The 13,621-nt window shown below is 33.2% G+C and overlaps 1 protein-coding gene across 7 annotated transcripts in view; it reads right to left on the bottom strand.

Moving 5' to 3' along the window:
* The window catches only part of STXBP4 (syntaxin binding protein 4), a 242,518-nt gene that overhangs the window by 150,931 nt on the left and 77,966 nt on the right, over positions 1 to 13,621 (bottom strand). For all 7 annotated transcript variants that reach the window (XR_010153343.1, XR_010153342.1, XR_010153344.1 and 4 more), the window contains one exon: positions 12,816 to 12,881. Coding sequence is in view for 4 of the 7 variants with exons in the window: in XM_523800.9 (XP_523800.3) it covers positions 12,816 to 12,881 (66 nt within the window). In the remaining 3 variants the exon portion in view is untranslated. The remainder of the gene's footprint in view (positions 1 to 12,815; positions 12,882 to 13,621) is intronic.

The following is a 13,621-nucleotide window of genomic DNA, read 5'->3' as shown; positions in this document are numbered from 1 at the left end:
CATTTATCTTATTTTGTTGATTGCATCATTACAGCCTCTCAGTCACTAAATTACAAAGACTTGACTGTTGTTTCTCCTTATTACTGCACATTTTATCACTGTTAAATCTGGTGGACTTTATCCTCATGGTGTCTTCTGCATAGACCTTTTTGGTATATTACTATTATGATTACCCAGTTAAATCCTCCATTGCCTATTTTCTGGACAAGAGCTTCTCAAATTTTAGGTGTAAACAAATCACCTGAAGACTTGTTAAGTGTAGATTCTGATTCTATAGATCTGGGACGAGACCTAAGACTGCATTTCTAAGTTCCTGATTGCTGATATTTCTCCTGTTGCTGACCACTCTGAGTAGAAAGGATGTAGAGTTCTAGATCAGCATTGTCCAATCACAGTAGCCACTACTTATATGTGGCTACTGAGCACCTGAAATATAGCTAGTTGACTATATTTTAATTTAATTATAATTAGTTTGTATTTAAGTTTAAAAACTCAAGAAATGTAAACTATTTTTTCACAAAACAAGACTTTATTGTTTTGGTAGAACTCTAACTCACTGTAATCACTGCATCATTTAAGATATTATTGTTGAACTGTAATGTCTGTGTCAGGCACATGAGTCAGTTGAGTAGTATACATAAACACGTAACTGATGTGGTCAGTGTCAAAAAATTAATTAATTATAAATCCTTTTTTACACACCAATATGTACACACAGTAGGCTTATCTGAATATTTTATGCAATCAGCCTGAGTTACAATGATACCTAGGTAAATCATATTAGTAATTAAATTAAAATACTTATTTTTATTAGGCTATAATTATTTTTTGTATTTAGTAAAAATTTGTCCATAAAATAAGTATGGATAAAATTAAATTTAAATTAAATGTAAAGTGAAGACATACTACTGATGCAGAATAAAATGGAGATAAATTAGCTAGTAATATTACTGGAACAATGCAATTGCAATTTGCAAAAAGTGTGTTTACTGTAGAAGAAAATTTTGAAATATATATAAAGTGAGCAATATTAATAGCCATTTTTGCAAATTAATGGTGAATTTGATAAGAAGTTTCGTATTAGCAGTAAAAAAAAAATAAATAAAATTAGTCACCAGAAGTAAATGTCCAACATTTGTAACTATAAAATGGCTAGAATTTTTGCACAAAAAAGAAAACCATTTTTAGATTGAGATAGTAATTTCAGTTATGATAAAAATACTGGGAAACGTATTTCATAAAAAATGGAGGATATTCAATTAAGTAATAAAACAAATGCCCATCGACTATAAGAACTTTCTAAGAATATCAACGATCAATTGATTAAAATAGCTTTCAGTGGGCCATATCATGCAAGAGACACCACCAAATTCATCCTTCAGGCATGTACTGCCTCAAAGGGTGTCCAAACTTATGATAAAATGTTGATTTGCAGCCTAAAAAAATCAAACTTGCAGTGTAGATATTTTTAACCCTTTTACATCTGTCAAAAAAGAGTTTCAGGTAGATAATAAAAAACAAGTTTTCATCATGATAAATGGTGCTCCAGCTATGTTGCATCGAAAATTTAAATTTATTAACCCCATCAAAAAGTGGGTGAAGGATATGAACAGACACTTCTCAAAAGAAGGCATTTATGCAGCCAAGAAACATATGAAAAAAGCTCATCATCACTGGTCATCAGAGAAACGCAAATCAAAACCACAATGAGATACCATCTCATGCCAGTTAGAATGGCGATCATGAAAAAGTCAGGAAACACAGATGCTGGAGAGGATGTAGAGAAATAGGAATGCTTTTACGCTGTTGGTGGGAGTGTAAATTAGTTCAACCATTGTGGAAGACAGTGTGGCGATTCCTCAAGGATCTAGAACCAGAAATACCATTTGACCCAGCAATCCTCTTACTGGGTATATACCCAAAGGATTATAAATCATTCTACTATAAAGACACATGCACAAGTATGTTTATTGTGGCACTGTTCACAATGGCAAAGACTTGGAACCAACCCAAATGCCCATAAATGATAGACTGGATGAAGAAAATGTGGCATATATACACCATGGAATTCTATGCAGCCATAAAAAAGAAAAGACTTCATGTCCTTTGCAGATACATGGATGAAGCTGGAAACCATCATTCTCAGCAAACTAACACAGGAACAGAAAACCAAATACTGCATATTCTCACTCTTAAGTGAGAGTTGAACAATGAGAACACATGTACACAGGGAGGGGAACATCACACACTGGGGCCTGTCGGGCGGTGGAGCAAGGGGAGGGAGAGCATAAAGATAATACCTACTGCATGCAAGGCTTAAAACCTAGATGTCGGGTTGATAGGTGCAGCAAACCACCATGGGATATGTATACCTATGTAATAAATCTGCACGTTCTGCACATGTATCCCAGAACTCAAAGTAAAATTAGAAACAACAACAACAACAAAATTTGAATTTATTGACATTTTCAAAGAAGAAAGAGGCTGCTTTATTGTTTTATTCCACCGTATGATACATATTGAAAATATTTGTGCTTAGTTTTCTCAAGCTGATTTTATGAAAAGCATCATAGATACAGTTGCTAACACTGTTTAGTATACGCACGGAAATTGAGTCATCAGTAGTTTATAAAACTGTTAAAAGAAAAAAGGAGGACAATACATTTTCTGATGCTATGTTATTTGCCAATACTTCTTGGCTGAGTTATGAAAGAGATTTACAAAGATTTTCTGTACTTTTAACTGCAATTAAAGGTTTTCTTAAACAAAAGGAATGTGCATCTATTATTCAGTAACCAGACAAAAGAAAATGGCATTTTCTCACTAATATCAGTGCATGTAAATGAGTTAAACTACAAACTACAAGGAAAAGGAAAGTTTATGAAGCTAGATAAGTATAAGAATTTATAGTGAAATTGAACTTTTTCATAATATAAATAAAAAATAATGACTTTACCTATTTTTCTACTATAAGCTAATATGTAGATCTTAATTACTGATAGTGTTACATAAATTGGCTATGAAAACTGAAAAAATTTTGAAGTATGCTTTCTTCATACTGCTAAATTTAGAGTTGCTTTTGTTATTTGTAATACTCCTTGAATTTGATGCTAATATTTTTTGTAGAGTCGGGGGTTCTCCATGCTGCCCAGGCTGGAATGGAACTGCTGGGCTCAAGCAATCTGCCTGCCTTGGCAGATCTCCCAAAGTTTTGAGATTACAGGCATTAGCCACTGGGCTTGGCCAGTTTTTTTGTTTGTTTTTGAGACAGGTTCTTCCTCTGTTGCCCAGGCTGGAGTGCAGCGGCATGATCATAGCTCACTGCAGCCTCCATCTCACAGGCTTGAATTTTATGCTAATAATACTGAGCTGACAAGAATTAGTGACGGTACTTAACAGATGTAGCTTTGAAAAGATCTTGCTTAAAAACAAATTCTTCTTAGAAAATAAAATAGTTTTGTTAGTGTGGATGTAAACATTAAAAGAAAAAGATTTTTGGTATTCAATTCAGTCATTAGAAACTTTAAAAATAAGTTTGGAACAATTTGAGTATGTGAATTTACTTTTTCAACTGTAAATTTTATTAAATCTAAGCACAGATCCAGTATTTCCAATGAAAATTCAGTGTAAAAATTGAGATGTGCTCTAAATTTTAAAAACACTAGATTTCAAAGATACAGTATAAAAAAGTAAAAATATCTCATAATGAATTTTAAAACTATTACTGCATGCTAAAGTAATATTTTAGATAAATCCAACTAAATAAAATATATTAAAATTAACGTTACCTGTTTCTTTTTCCTTTTTTAAAAATGTAGCTCTTAGAAAATATAGCAATATATTGTGGCTTTCATTATATTTCTAAGGGACATTGCTGTTCTAGACTATTACAACAGCCTTTTATCTGATCTTCGGTTACTTCCCAACTTGCTGTCAGTTTAACCTTAAAGTATATCCTCCATTTATCCCTTTATCCATTCACCAAATGTTTGAGTACCTAATAACAGCTATTGTTGTAAGATAAATCAGAGAACAAATCCAAGATAGCTGTCTTCATGAAGCTTATCCTCCAGTTGGGGGACACAGATAAAGAGCAAAACATAAGTAAATTATTTAAGATGTAAGATAGTAATAGTTATACTAAAAGAAACTCCTCCACACACAGTAAGGGTCAGAGGAAAGATGGTGCAAAGAGACCAGATGAGCTGGAGAATGAGTAAATGGGTGGAGGGGAGAAGTGTGGAAAGAGCTGAGGTACTTTAAAAGGAGTGTTAGGATGGGGAAAGGACAGCAGGTCATGTAGGCTCTCTTAGGCTTTAACAGTTACTTGGAGGTTTCTACTTGCAGCATTTCTGCCTTACTTTGACTGAGATGGAAAGTCCTGGAGAGTTCTAAGTGCAGTTTTAAAACAATATTTCTGGCTGCTTTGTTCAGATTAGACAGTATGGGAGTGAGGCAGGGTAAAAGTAGGGTGATCTGGTAGGAAGCTATAATAGCAACACGGGTGGGACCTGATGGCGGCTTAGACCACTGATGGAAGTGGTGAAAAGTGGCAAAATTCTGTGATTTCTAAAAAGTAGGCCCAACAAGTTGGTTATGGAGTATGAAAGAAAGAGTGGGGTCAGATTATACGTGGAGACAGTTGTTCATTTTTCTCTCCTTGTCAAATATTTTAAATGGCAGTCCTCTAAGATCTTAGGCTGGTATTCAACTGCTTATATGTGTAGGCCCCAACACACCCACCCAAATGTCATTTCCTAACAGCTTCATCTTTCCGTGTTTCCCTTATGTTCCTGGGCCTTTGATAGTGATGTTGACAAAAGAATACATGTCAAAACTAGTATTCAAAATTAGATTCCTGACAGGTTTAGGCTCTTAAATTCTCAAGTCCTATGAAAAAATTATAAGGTAGGTATTATTAACACTTTTTCAGACATGAAGACAGAAATATATTAACAAATAACTTAAAGTTAGCATAGAAAAGGTTTATTTTGACCACAAACACAAGCAAATTTCCCCTTTTATGCCATGATTTTCATGCTGTTTTCTCAGCCTGAAATGCTCTGCCTTTCTGTGTCTGGGTCAGCTCACGTGCCACCTTCTCTATGAAAAGTCCCCTTATGCCCTCAGTTAAAATTACATTTTCCTCCTCTTTATTAAATAGTTAATACAAATCATTTCCACCTCTTAATATTTTTTCTTCTATTATTTGTAATATTTGTTGAGTGGTATGTGCTATACACATTATCATCTATGTGTATTATCTTAATACCTCTAATGTTATTGTGAAGGATCCTATTATCAAACCCATTTTGCAGATGAGGAAGCTGAGACCCATAAAGGTGAAGTAGTTTGACAAAGGTCAAAAGCTAGCAAGGAGCAGGGTCAGGGTATAAACCAAAGGTATAACTCCAAACCCCATTATCTACTGCACTTATCCTTAGGCCAATTCACTGTGTTTTTGTTTTTGTTTTGTTTTTGAGATGAAATATCACTCTATTACCCAGGCTGGAGTGCAGTGTAGTCTCAGCTCACTGCAGCCTCCACCTCCCAAGTTAAAGTGATTCTTGTGCCTCAGCCTTCCGAGTAGCTGGGATGACAGGCATGTGCTACCATGCCCAGCTAATTTTTTTGTATTTTTAGTAGAGATGGGGTTTCACCATGTTGGCCAGGCTGGTTTTGAACTTCTGGCCTCAAGTGATCCACCCACCTTGGCCTTCCAAAGTGCTGGGATTATAGGCGTGAGCCACTGTGTTTGGCCAATTCACTGTGAACCATATAAGATTCTCTCTTTTGTTTATATATTTTTTCATATATTCTTTTTTTGTCTTATTAAATTCTAATACAAATTAGCCTTAGATTACTTATTCATGTAGACATGACCTTTCTTAATAACAGAAACTAATCCTTTCACAGAAATAAATACAGGAGGGCCTCATGTGGAAAAAGTAGGTACTGCTAGAAAAAGAAAAAAACTGCTATTTTTCTTTAGATTCACATCTTACATCAGCCTTTAATACAATTATTATTTTATCAATCATGGTTGATATTCTAAAGTTTATATATTCCAAGCCTTTAGGAGAAAAGAAAAATGTAAAGTTAGGAGAAAAATCCCCTAATTTATCCTACATATAAAAACTAACAAGAAAGATTTGTAAATGTCCATTTTCAGGATGCAAACAATAAAATGTAAAAAGATCTGGCCATATAAACTCATGGAGGTATTAAAGATACAGAATGAAAAGCACTAAAAAGTCATATCAATTAAAGTACAAAAATATTTAATAAAATCAGGGTCCGAAAATTGGCCCCAAAATAGAGGACTTTAAAAAAACTTGACTTTGGAAATAATTTCAAATATTCAGTTGAGCTGCAAGAATAGTATAAAGAATATCCTCATATCCTTTACCCAGATTTACCTAATTCCCCAGGTTCATCCTTTTGCCAACATGTTCATGAGTGAGAAACAATATATTCTTGTAAGCCACTGATAGTAAGTGGTTGTGGCTGAGATTTTGCATGTTCTCAATCTCGCTCACATATTTATTCATATATGTAATATTTATACACAATGCAATTACATATATGTGTGTAAATAACACACACGTATATATAAATATACATGCACTTTTTTAACCATCTGAGGGTAAGTTATATATATCATGGTCCTTTATACCTAAAAACTCCAATATTTCCTATGAATAAGGATATTTTCTTATATAACCACATATTTCCTAAGAATAAGGATATTCTTTTATATAACCACAGTACAGTTAACAAATTTAGGAATTTTAACATCAATTCAATGCTTTAATCTACCATCTGTATTCCAATTTTGTCAACTGACCCAATAATATCCTTTATAGCATTTTTCCCATTCCGGTAGAGGATCCAGTCTGGAGTCAGATGCTGTATTTAGTTTTCACGTCTCTTTAGCATCTTTTAACCTGTAAACTTTTATTACCTTTTTTTTTTTTTAAGAAAATAGCATTGACATTTCTAAAGAATACAACCCATACACACACACACACACACACACGTCATACACGTCTTTTTTTTTTTTTTTTTTTTTAAACAAAACTTTCTCTCATTTTGAGCTTGCCTGGCATCTCTTCATGGTTAGATTCAGGTTACACATTCTCGCCCAGAAAATTACACAGGTGATGTTGTAGTCATTTTTTGGGCATCATATTTGGAGTCACACAATGCCCATATGTTCTTCATTGGTGATATCAACATTTAGCACATTTAGCAACATTTAGTCAAGGTGTTTTCTGATTTCTCCACTGTATAATTGCTATTTTACCCCCTTGCAATTAATAAGCAGTTTGTAGAGAGATACTTTAAAACCATGTAAATATTCTGCTCTTCATCAAAATTTTCCCCTAAATTTAGCATTGAATGATTCATGCCTGATCAAGTCTTTATTAAAATAGATATAAAATACTGATTTCCAAATCTAGCAGCTTCTCTGCAATTACCAGTCAGTATTCAACATCCTACTATAGGCAAAAGTACTCCTTTCTCCCTATTAATTAATTAATCAATTTACGAATGATACCGTGAATTATGATTTCTTCTATAGTCTGCAATACATTACTGTACTAAATTATTTTGGTACTCAAGTTCTTCCATATTTGGCCAGTGGAAGCCCCTTCAAGCTAGTTCCTGTGATATGCCCCTGTCATTTTGAGCATGTCCTTATTTTCTGGCATATTAAGATATTCCAGGCTTATATTTTACTTACCCTTCCTCGTTTCTGAAATTTGTCATTTCTCTGAGTAGCCTGGCTTTCTTCTAGTGGGGAGTGGTATCTGGACACTTAGATATAGTAATGTGCTCACTGTTATTAGGGTGTCTGTTTCTTAGCCCTTTAAGTTGACAGAGCTAGGGAAAATATACATATACAGATAGTCCCTGACTTATGATGGTTTGACTTAATGTCTTTTTTGACTTTATAATAGGCTTACTGGGGTATTAAACACATTTTCTACTTGATATTTTCAACTTGGATTGGGTGTATCAGGACATAGCCCCATTGTGTTGAGGAACATCTGTATATATACACATGCATATATATAATACACATGTGTACATACATGTTCATATGCACATATATATAAAAGAAATGATGTATTCACAATGATACATCCAATTCAAGCCCATCCCGCAGAGTTCTTTCCTTCTTTCTTTTTCCTTTTAAGAGACAAGGTGTCACTATGTTGCCCAGGCTGGAATACAGTGGCTAGTCACAGGCACCATAATAGCACACTGTGGCCTCAAGCCATCCTCCCACTTCAGCCTCCTAAGTGGCTGGAACTATAGATGCATACCATCACACCCAACTCAGGGTCCTTTCTTGACTTCATTCATTCTATTTTGTCTTTTCTTTTTCATTGAGATTCTGCTTCTCAACAACAATGAACACATTTGCTCAGACCTATAAAGCATCTAAAATTGTTTCAGAACTGCTTTGCCCCACCACTAAAACAATAAAACAAAACAAAAAACATACCAAAAAAAAAAAAAAAGGTTTAGGACTTGTATGAAATTCCTTCCCAACTCAATTCCATCCTGACAAAACACTGAACACAAATACTGCATTCACTAGTTGCTTGAATTGGTTCTATCTTTGTTTTTTTTCCTTACCATAATTATGGTATTCATTTGAAATACAATTAGATTCATTTTCTTCAGTACACTTGCAGTTTTAGGTTTATTTTCCCCTTTCCATCTTAATTTTTAATATATTTTTCGAATGAGTAGAATATTAACATGTGCACAAAAGTAAATATTACATGAAAAGGTATTCTTAGAGAAGTGTCACTCTTTCCTGTATCTTAACATGCATATCTACCCATGTTGTAGGTAATCAATTTCATTGCTGTGTAGTTTATCCCTCCCTTGATTTCTTTTACAAAAATAGGCAGGTGTATTTTTAATTTTCCTTGTTCAGAAAAGATACAGAAAGGAGTGACACCTCTCTAAGAATACCATTTCAGGCCCGGTGCAGTGGCTCACACCTGTAATCCAGCACTTTGGGAGGCTGAGGCAGGCAGATCACCTGAGGTCAGGAGTTCAAAACCAGCCTGGCCAACATGGCAAAACTGCATCTCTACTAAAAATAATAAAATTAGCTGGGCATGGTGGTGCACACCTGTAATCCCAGCTACTTGGGAGGCTGAGGCAGGAGAATCGCTTGTACCCGGGAGGTGGAGGTTGCAGTGAGCTGAGATCGTGTCCCTGCACTACAGCCTGGATGGAACAAGACTTCGTCTAAAACAAAAACAAACAAACAAAAAGAATACCATTTCATGTAATTTTTACTTCTTACTTCTAGGTACATGTTAATATTCTGCTTCTCTTCCAGGAGGAGCAATTTGTCTGATGATGTTCATTCTCCAATTCCTTTGGTAGTTGCTTATTATTAAATGTTTAGGTTCTGGAGTTATTTTTTATTTGGGGATGTCCTTCGTCATCCCCCAATGAATGTCATCATTCTTTAGACGGTTTGACTTAATGATTTTAGAAGCTACAAGTTCTATGGTAGTATAGATTTAACTGGCATTTCTTTTATTATGAGAGAAAGAGATTGAGTATCTTTTCATTTGTTTAATGGACATTTTTATAGCTTTTTTGATGAATTATCTGTTCAGGTCTTTTGCCTATTTTTCTATATAATTTTGGTTTCTCTTCAACTATTAAAACTTCTAACTGGTTATTATTTGTGTATATGGATGCAATTTAGTTTTGCATCTTAATTTTATATCTTGCTAGCTTATCAACTTACTGAGTTACTTTTATCACTCTCTAGGGTATTCCAGATTACTACCATATCATCTGCAAAAAAAGACAGTTTTATTTTTTCTTTTCCAAGTCATATGCCTCTAATTGCTTTTCTAGTCGAACTGTATCTTCTTTTTTGTGCCATTTTTATTAAGTTTATACATCAACGCTATACTTGCTTCATGAAAAGAATTTGGAAATTTTCCTTCATTTTTTATACTCTGAAACAATTTATATAGTTTTGAGACTGTCAAAGGTTTGGTTAAATTTCTCTGTGAAACCATCTTGCCTGGTCCTTTTATCTAGAATAGTTTCTTGATAACTTACTTTATCTCTTCTACAGAAAATGGCCTTTTAGGCTTTCTATCTTTACTCCGGTCAGTTTTGGCAAACTATATTTTTTGAAAAACTTTTTAAAAAATAGGTGAGTTGATCTTATTCATGTTAATTAAGATAACCATTATGTTTGGTTGCAGTTCTATAAAATTTTCTTATGTTGAAATTATTGTGTATATTTACTGCATTTCTTTGTGTGTCCTTTTTACTTAAAAAATTCTTTTTGGTGTTTATGAAGGTTTGTATTTTCATTCTATAGGTTACCTTTCCATTATTACTTTTTAAGTGCTTTCTATCTCCTCTATTTTTACCTAATTTTTATCTGATATCAGTTTTAAATATTTATTGACTGCTACGCTTTGCTTATATAACAAAATGATGTATTCTGTTTTCCTCTTTTTCCTTTCCTATCCTCCCATTAAAAAATTTGCATCTTTTGACTTTTGTTAACACATGTAATGTTCATGCTATTTTTTTCATCCATGCACTGACTCATTTTAGTCTCACCTGTACAATAAAATATATGAAGTTCTCACCATTTGGGAACATTTTCCAAAGTTATTTTAGGCATTTTTTAGTTGGATAAAACTCATCCTATCTGAAGGTCTTCAGGAATATCATGTGTGAAATATTCCCTTAGTACTGGTATATCACAAACTAGTTTTCTATGGCCTTGATATTTTAAAGTCAGGTTGGCTATATAAAACATTTTTGTATACTTTCTTTCTTTCCTTTCATGTCCTGAAAATGTTGTTCCACTATTGCCTTACTTTGCATGTTGTTTTGAGAAACCCAATGCTGGTCTAATTCTATTGCCTTCATAAGTTGCTTAATCTTTTTACTTGGAGGCACTGTGCATTTATTTTCCTCTAAAGTCTAATAATTTTACTAGAACATATTGTACAGTAATCTTTCCAGGTCAGATTTCCACAGTACCTATATTAGATTCAGGTCTTGTTTTAATTATAGAAAGTTTTCTTGGATTATAGTTCTAAGTATTAGGCTGTTCAGTTATTTTGATTGATTTCTTTAAGAAACTCTTTTACTTCTTGATTATATTTTCACTTTCCTAGTTGCTTTTCTTGTTTTCTTCATTGCTTTTTCACTTGATTATATTCTTCCTGGAGCAACTTGTAATTTAGTTTTCATTTCTGATAGGATTTTGTCTCTTCCTTCTTTCCTAAGTTTTATCTACTCTCATTTCACTTTTTCCTGATTTTTTGGGGGGTGATCAATATCTATTATTACTATTTTTTAAGTTTCTCATTTGAGATGTGTTTTTCATAGCCCAAATGCTTATTTGAGGAAATTCCCTTGAGTATGGAGTGTGACGTTACATTTTTCTTAAGTTTTGTGGTTAAATTGTTTTGGAAAGTTTTCATCAGGAGGAAAGCTTTCATTGATATCATCTGACTTTTTCAGTTGTTTTATAATGATGGAGATAGAATTTTTGTTCTATACTTTTTTATTTCACAGAAAAAGTTCTTAGTTCAAGAGCACTCTCTTCTGTGCAGTTTCTTTTATGGATCTTGTTTTGATGGTCATAGGGTAGGGTGGGTGGATTAGTAAGTTGTGTTCTGCTTTCATTTCTATAAGCTCCTTAATTTTCCCTTCTTATTTCCTTCTTTCCCATCATTGCGAAGTCTCCAAGGAATTCTATCCATTCTCTATTGATCTGGTTCTTCCTCAGAAACAATGATTCTTCAAGGCTGCCATTTTTGATTGCATTCATACCTTGAAGTCTCTTTTTTTGTAGCTAGTGCTAAGAACCACCAAGTCTTGACATATGGCCAGTATTTTGGCATTTATGTTTACATTTTCTCTTTCTGGGGGTGATTTTGTTTGTTCTTCATCTAATTCATAGTTTCTCTCTACTCTTTATTTCAGAATTTTTCAAGCCTTGCTTCCTCTGTTCTCTGTATTCCAGGTTTCAGTAAAGGCAAGCTTCAGGAGTTTTGTTGGAATTATTATTTTTCTTGTTGCATTTATATGTACTTTAAAGGCTGTGGTGTTTTTTTGTCACATAGTCATATTCAAAATATGGGTCCTGTATGGTTTTGTCTGCTTTCTTTGTTGATTTTATGTTTTCTAGGGGGACTGTGTGAGGGAGATTCAAAATCAGGTGATCACTGTTGATCTCTAACAATGTTCTCTTATTTATATTTTGTCATTTGGGTTTTCATTTTATGATATTGTCATATATTTGTTTTATAGTGAGCTACCTCAAATTCTTTGAAGAATAATGCAAAGTGAAAATAAATATTTGCTTTTTATTATTAACAAATAAATGTAAAAAATGCTCTGCCTTGATGACTTTTTTGTTCTTTAGTAAAATGAAGTATGAGTAACAAAATAAAAAAGAAAAAGAAAAAAGGGGAAATGAAAGAAAAGAAAAAACAATGGAGAAGTAATGAGATTGGTTATTTTGGTCTATGGATATGTTTTTTTCAAAGCAATTTCAAAGAGGTTTTAACATTGTTTTGAGCAATAGTAGCAAGACTTTAGCATAGGTACAGCCTCCAAAAGTGATTGCTTTTAAGCTCTATGCTGTTTTGTATTATGTAATATGTATCAGGAAGCTCTGGGATATTGTAAAGAACCACTGCTTTATAATTATACCTCATATGTTCACACACACACACACACACACACACACACACACGAGCACATATATACAAAATACATATACTTACTTGTTTCACATTCTGGAGCTCTTCTGTCAATTGTTTCCTTTGCTTATCTGATTCCAATAATTTTTCCTATATTTAAAAACCACCAAATTAACAACTTGTTATGAAAGTATCAACAAGTGTGACTTCTTAGTCCCTTGTTTCAAGGCCTATATTCCCAAATATCAAATTGCTACAATCTGAAAATATTGCTCCTAGTCATTTTTCTGGCTTTACATGAGGCACTTAAAAGTAATTAGTTATTTACAGTAAATTGTGATGTAAATATACTTTTTATTACCTTAATTTTGCAAAATCTCAAAATATAAGCTCTAACAGAAGCCAGTTAAGAATACAAATGTGTAAATATTAACACAATTTTGGTTAAGCTATCATTGCCAAAGAGATACCAAATTGAAGAGCATTATTATTACAAATTAGAATTAAAGGTCTTCGACCATACAAAAGAGGGCATATGATGAGACTGGCTCACCTCTTAATTTCCTAATTTAATTTTAGCTTATTCTTGGAAGATTATCCATGAAAAGGCATATATGACTAATGTAAACAAAACATAAAATAATAGTTATTAAGATTAATATTATACATACACATAAAATATCTTTGGATTTGAAATTAAGTCAAGCATATACCCTACGATGTCCATTTTTATTAATTATATCTTAAATAAATCCACATTTTATTGGTCAAATCAGAAATACTAAGAGTAATTTAAGAGCCATTAAATACAAACCTGAACAGAGGAATTGCTCGAACATTAAATTGAGTGGTAAAGATTCATGGCAATATTACAATGTTTAAAAAAGGCA

This window comes from Pan troglodytes, chromosome 19, assembly GCF_028858775.2.
Source record: "Pan troglodytes isolate AG18354 chromosome 19, NHGRI_mPanTro3-v2.0_pri, whole genome shotgun sequence".
NCBI classification, from domain to species: domain Eukaryota; kingdom Metazoa; phylum Chordata; class Mammalia; order Primates; family Hominidae; genus Pan; species Pan troglodytes.
Note: the sequence above shows the minus strand (reverse complement) of the source record. Positions and strands in the feature narration are given on the sequence as shown.